Source organism: Oratosquilla oratoria, chromosome 14 (assembly GCF_046742065.1).
Source record: "Oratosquilla oratoria isolate Oo_2021 chromosome 14, ASM4674206v1, whole genome shotgun sequence".
In the NCBI taxonomy this organism is placed as follows: Eukaryota; Metazoa; Arthropoda; class Malacostraca; order Stomatopoda; family Squillidae; genus Oratosquilla; species Oratosquilla oratoria.
The window spans coordinates 41,966,173-41,973,672 of record NC_134790.1 but is presented as its reverse complement, the minus strand read 5'-3'; the positions used below and the strand labels follow the sequence as shown (position 1 = coordinate 41,973,672).

The following is a 7,500-nucleotide window of genomic DNA, read 5'->3' as shown; positions in this document are numbered from 1 at the left end:
TCATCCTTATAGGGGCTGTGGCCGAGTCGAAGCAAACGCCTACTTCATACACATTAAAGCCTGTTGGAGGCCCCTCCTCCCACCTTGTGGAAAGAGATTTGCCACACTGCTCGGGTGGAAGGCAACGGAGAGGGACACGGTGCTTCTAAAGTAGGGTTCGATAGGCGAAGGGGAGCTACCCCCACTGCTTCATTATATGGCCACCCCACTTCTCATCCACCTAAAACATTTTACAGAAGAGATGAAAAGAATATTCTGACTGGCCGAGTTATCATTTCGTCCATTCACAGGCAATCTCCATCCACTCCTATCTCTTACATCTTCTCTTAAGAGTTCCATAATTGTTTTTTTGCACATTGAAACAGCCCTCTATCCCTCCACCTCATTCCTCTCAAGTTTATGAGTTTCGTTTTCTGGTAAAAAGGATATTATTTTTGCAAAGTTTAGATTGTCATCTTAATCAGTCTTGCAAGTTACTTTGAATGGTGTGTTTTTAGTGTACAGTGAAAACCTTAGTAATTAGAATATTTTTCGACATAATCACTTTAATCGATCCGTCAGGGATTTTGTACGCAACGATAGGCACTTGCTCTAAAGATGACTTAGTTTTGTCTTACTATCTAAAGATCCAATAAGAATATGATTTTTCAATAATGTTACGATTTATGTTTACTTTTGATGTTTCACTACATTTTTTTAACTGTTCAAATCATAATGAATCGATTACAGATTAATAAGAAGACACTTCAAAAGCTACATTCAGTAGGGTGGAAAAATAATGCACGGAGACAGGGAGATATACAGGCAGAAACACTGCAAAAGAAAGAAAAAATATTTTAAAAATCCGTATTTGCTAACAAAGGAGGTTTTGTATTTCAAATTACAATATTCTTATCTGTAAAACAATGAACGGCATTTTTCTGTCCTTGTTTGTTAGGTTATATAGAAAGTTACAATAAGTTATCGTCCTGTATATGTTTTACGATTTCAAAGTATATTTTATAATCCTTTAAATACTTTAACATATTTACAGAAACACCGTAAACTTTAAAGAAAATCACAAAAAAAAAAAAATACCAGCAGAACTTTTTTCCGTAAATTTGACAGATTAACTTTTACAGTGCAAACAGGTACATTCATCACAAGTGGTGATATTGTTCACCTAACCTACAATCGTGTAACCAAATGTCATGTCCATGGGTGGGTCAACAGGTATGAGAGTTTGAATGCTAAGCATCAACATTGCCCCAGAAATCGCAGATACCACAAATTCTGCCACCCGAATACATTGAAAACTGCTTTACTAACCAATAATTCTTAAGAATAGGAACATCTACAGACATCAAGTGTCATAGGCGGATAAATAGCTTCAAAGTGATCAGGTGTTTCAAAACAGGTTAACTATGGTGATCCTTAGTGTGGCTGCATTAGGCACATTTCATTGAATGGTGGAAATGCTGACTGAGACCACATTAACAAAACACGAGTTTCACCTTCATTTAAAGATACTGAAAACCTCTGAAGACAAAGATTCAAGGCATCTGTATTGATTACTTTCTATAAGCTGTTGTAAAATTCAATGATATATAAATATAATAGATATATACATATATGTAATACATTCAAGTAAAGCATTCCACATATAATGAAGGTACTCACTCATATAAGGCCTAAACGTGTCATACAGGGACTTGAATTGTCGAGTGAAACATTGAATATGATTCCTTTTTTCATATTGATACCAAATCTGCGAAAACTCATGAAAACTGAGATTGATACAATGCACTATATCCGTAAATCATTATTTTTGTGCACTGCAGCAAAACAAAGATGTCAAGCAGAGTTCGTGGTGTTTTTCGCTAAATCGCTTTGGGAGAAAGTTGATCGAATAATGGAAAATTTAACTCATGATTTACGTGTCGGCTACCAAATGTCGTAAATGAATTTCTCAAGATATGTGCACTCCATAGTGCTTTTATGTTTTTCGAAAATTCATACTTACATACACATATACAGTCACACACGCACGCATGCACACACACACACACACACACACACACACACACACACACACACACACACACACACACACACACACACACACACACACACACACACACACACACACACACACACACACACACACACACACACACACACACACACACACACACACACACACACATACACACACACATACACACACACAACACACACACACACACACACACACACACACACACACACACACACACACACACACACACACACACACACACACACACACACAACACACACACACACACACACACACACACACACACACACACACACACACACACACACACACACACACACACACACACACACACACACACACACACACACAAAACACACACACACACACACACACACACACCACACACACACACACACACACACACACACACACACACACACACACACACACACACACACACACACACACACACACACACACACACACACCACACACACACACACACACACACACACACACACACACACACACACACACACACACACACACACACACACACACACACACACACACACACACACACACACACACACACACACACACACACATACACGCACACACACACACACACACACACACACACACACACACACACACACACACACACACACACACACACACACACACACACACACACACACACACACACACACACACACACACACACACACACACACACACACACACACACACACACACACACACACACACACACACACACACATTCACACACAGAAATGCACGCATGCACACATGGACACACACACACACACACACACACACACACACACACACACACACACACACACACACACACACACACACACACACACACACACACACACACACACACACACACACACACATAGACAACACACACACACAGAGCACACACACACACACACACACTCACACACACACACACACACACACACACACACACACACACAACACACACACACACACACACACACACACACACACACACACACACACACACACACACACACACACACACACACACACACACACACACACACACACACACACACACACACACACACACACACACACACACACACACACACACACACACACACACACACACACACACACACACACACACACACACACACACACACACACACACACACACACACACACACACACACACACACACACACACACACACCACACACACACACACACACACACACACACACATACACACACACACACACACACACACACACACACACACACACACACACACACACACACACACACACACACACACACACACACACACACACACACACACACACACACACACACACACACAAATAATAAAGCAAACGATGAAATTGCCAAGTGGCGTTCCTGCTTACCGCTAAACTTTACCTTTGACTTATATCAAATTCAATGCGTTTTTTGTGTTACTCCATAAAGAAATAGACAGAAGTTCACCCCATACAGATTACATAGGGAAAACGTTACACTTTTCTTTTCCCTAGCTTTTCCCCATACCATGGAAATATAGCCTAAACCCGACTACTATACTGAAATCCTTCTGATTGTGATTTCGAAGAAATACGAAGGCACTCCACCTCGTTGCTGCCAGATTTGTGTTATCATTATAAATGTAAACGTGCCACATTTCCATATTCATAGAAATCAATGTACATCGTTCTTCTAAAGCAGGTATACAATTGCAACTCTAGAATATATTTTTTTAACTTGTCTCCAATTTAATCGCGACGGACTGTCATTGTCAGTGCGTTCAATGTCAATTGGTAATTGTAAGTGGAATATCCAGTTTGAGTTGATCATCGTCAGCACAGAAAAGTCAAAAGTCAAAAGGTAATTAAGGAAGCACCGCGGAGAACATATCCAGAAGACTGGACAATTCAGCGAAAATACGGAGCAAGAAGAAGAGAAGGTGGAGGAGGAGGAGGAGTAGGAGTAAGAGAAGGAGAGGAGGAGGAGGAGAGTGGCGAAGAAATCGGCTGGACACTGACGTGACAATTGAAGGTCGCGCTGGGTATACCCGAGGTATATAAGCTCGTACGCTCCAAATCCACTCACATGCGCCGGAATCAGTCTAGTTACATTATGTTGTCTCTGGTGAGTAATAAGTTCAGCCCGTTCTCCCACACTGGCAACACTGATATATACACGAAATGTCTTGCCCAAAATAATCGATATGGAAAAGGAAAATTTGTCACTTTGGAAGTAGTAACGAGGATCACCCATGGCAGAAAATTAATTAATGTGGTGTACTGAGATTTTTTTTTTCTTTTCAGGCTTTGGCAGCGCTGCTGTCCGTGGCAGCGGGCCATCTGGTGCCTCATAACTGTGAATTGAGCCCAGCAGTGCTCTACTCCGGCCATGTCCTCCCCGTCCCTTATGTTCATTTATCCGGAGCAGTCGGAGGAGGTGCCCCTCAGCCCGTCCAGCACACGGCCGCCGTGGCCCAGGCCACTGCTGAGTTCATGGCCTCCTGGAATGCGGCCGCCGACCGAGCCAATAGAATCCAGGCCACTCTAGCCCCTTCAGGTCACGCCTCCTACGGCGCACCCATGCAAGTCCAGGAAACCGAGGCTGTGAGGAGAGCCACCGCCGAGTTCATGGCTGCCTGGAACGCCGCCGCTCAGAGGGCGAGCGCCGTCGAGGTCGGCGTCACCTACGGAGCCCCCAAACCCGTGCAGCCCACCGCAGCGGTTCAGCGCGCCACGAACGAGTTCATGACAGCCTGGCACGCTGCCGCCCAGAGGGCAGCCACCGTTCACTCCGCCCTCTCCTCATCCACCACCTACTCGACGGGCGTTCCTCGCCAGGTAGAACCCACGGAAGCTGTCAGGAGAGCCACTGAAGAGTTCATGAGTGCCTGGAGGGCTGCCGCCGCTCGAGTGCCCAAGATCCAAACCACCATGTACCATGTGTCTGGCATCCACGCCTCTGGAGCTGGTGCTGCCCATCATGGGGGTCTTCCTCAGCCCGTCAAGTTCACCCCTGAGGTGGAAAGGGCCACAGCCGAGTTCATGGCAGCTTTCAACAAGGCAGCGGCTCTTGCAGCAGCAGCCCCCGACCACGACGTCTCCAGACTTCCCTCAGTGACCTACTCGGCCCCCGTATCCTCGCAGACTTACACGGGCCCCATGGCTTCTGGAGTCATCGTGGCTTCCGGCTACACCCAGGAGGTGGACGAGGCCCGTCGTGAATTCCAGAGAGCCTTTAACGCCGCTGCTGCCCGCGCGGGAGCCGCCCCTGCTACGAGCGTGAGCCACTACTCAGCCGGACACTACGCCGGTGCTGGTGCCGGTGCTGGTTTTGGCGCTGGTTTCGGTGCCGGTGTCGGAGCCGGCGTTGGAGCTGGTGCAGGTGCGGGCTCTGGTGTCGGGCGCAGTTACGCTGGTCCTCACGCTTCTGGTCTCATTACCTCTTCGGGCTTCACCAAGGAAGTAGAAGATGCCCGACGCGAGTTCCAGAAGGCCTTCGCCGCCGCCGCCGCCCGTGCCTCCTTCGCCGGCCATATCGACGACGACTTCTTTGACCATGATCATGACGATGATGGTCATTATGACCATGATGATCATTATGATCATGATGACCGTTATGATCATGATGATGATGATGATGACTATAATAGATTCGGATTTCACGTTTCTGGTGGGCCATTCGGCTACGCTCACACATTCAGTGGACCCCAGGCCTCCACAGTCATCACGTCTTCAGGTTACACCAAGGAAGTGGAAGACGCACGGAAGGCATTCCAGAAAGCCTACGACGCCATCGCCGCCCGCACCGGCTACGACGACGACGACGATGATGACGACGATGACGACGACGACTTCTACTTCTCTGGTGCCGGAGGCTATTCAGCAGCTGCCCACTCGTATGCCCACGGTGGACCCCAGGCCTCCGGAGTCATCACTGCTTCGGGATACACTCCTGAGGTGGAAGAGGCACGACGCGAGTTCCAGAAGGCGTACAACGCCGCCGCCGCCCTCGCTGCCTCCGCCCCCGACACCGACGACTACTCCTTCGGAGGTGCTGCTGTCCACTACTCTGGCCCCGCTGCTTCCCACTACTCTGGCCCCGCTGCTTCCCACTACTCTGGCCCCGCTGCTTCCCACTATGCTGGTCACCACTCTCACCAGACATACTCGGGCCCCATGGCCTCTGGCGTCATCACGGCCTCCGGATTCACTCAGGAGGTTGAGGCCGCGAGGAGAGAGTTCATGAATGCCTTCAACAAGGCTGCCGCTCGAGTCTCGACTTCCCCTTCAGCGGGTCCCAGCCACTACGGCGCCTCCCACTACAGCGGCTCCTTCTCTTCTGCCGGTGGCTATGCAGGTCCCCAGTACTCAGGGCCCCTTGCTTCTGGAACCATCACTCCTTCAGGCTTCACCGTCGAAGTCGAGGAAGCCAGAAAGCAGTTCATGAAGGCCTACGACGCCGCTGCCGCCCTGGCTGCCAAGACCCCCGACTATTCCGCCGTCACCTACACCGCCTCGGCTCACTCAGGCGCTGCAGGAGCAGGAGCAGGAGCAGGAGCTCCTCAACCCGTCCAGCCTACGCCCGAGGTGGCCAGAGCCACTGCTGAGTTCATGGCCGCCTGGAATGCTGCCGCTGCCCGCGTGGCCACCATCGAATCCACTCTGGTCAGGTCCTCGCACGGTAGCCACGCCTCCATCTCCCTCCCGACTCGCGAGGAAGCTCTCGCAACGCTCAGGAGGGCCAACGAGGAGTTCATGGCTGCCTGGAATGCTGCCGCCCGCAGAGCTTCCACCGTTCAGCACGCCGTCACCACCTACGGAGCTCCCCAGCCCGTGCAACCCACCGCAGAGGTTCAGAGAGCCACTGCCGAGTTCATGGCTGCTTGGCAAGCTGCCGCTCGCAGAGTACCAAAGATCGAGCAGGCCGTCGTCAAGGCTTCTTCTTACTCCACTGGAGTGCCACAACAGGTCCAGGCCACAGCCGAAGTCCAGAGGGCCACTGCCGAGTTCATGGCTGCCTGGAACGCCGCCGCTGCCCGCGTTCCCAAGATCGAAACCTCCATGTACTCTGCTGCTCATTCCGCCGCCGGAGGATCCCAGCAGTTCCTCAACCTCTTCAAGTCGGCCGAGCATACGGCCGTCAAGCCAAGTGGCTCCGTCGGCTACGTTCCCTTCGCGGTTGACGCTAGTTTTGCTAACAACGTTGGCACCTCCATCGCCTACGCTGGCACCACCGCCTCCTCCCCTGCAACGGTCTCCACCCTCAAGACCTTCCCTCTCTCCCATCGACTCTTCGCTCCCGTCCAGGGACTTCCTGTCTTCTACGACTGTGATTGTGATTAAAGATTCTTTTATTAGGGACTCAATGATTAAAGAAAGTATGAGTCTCATATTCAATTTATTTCTGAAATAGCTAATATA

General features: G+C 49.4%; 1 protein-coding gene across 1 annotated transcript in view; it reads left to right on the top strand.

Moving 5' to 3' along the window:
• LOC143032633 (uncharacterized) overlaps positions 1-7,500 on the top strand; it is a 49,443-nt gene that overhangs the window by 41,940 nt on the left and 3 nt on the right. Inside the window, exons 13-14 of the mRNA XM_076197510.1 lie at positions 4,112-4,204; positions 4,384-7,500. The exon at positions 4,384-7,500 is cut by the window's right edge and continues 3 nt beyond it. Coding sequence (XP_076053625.1) covers positions 4,112-4,204; positions 4,384-7,422 — 3,132 coding nt within the window. The 3' untranslated portion in view covers positions 7,423-7,500. The remainder of the gene's footprint in view (positions 1-4,111; positions 4,205-4,383) is intronic.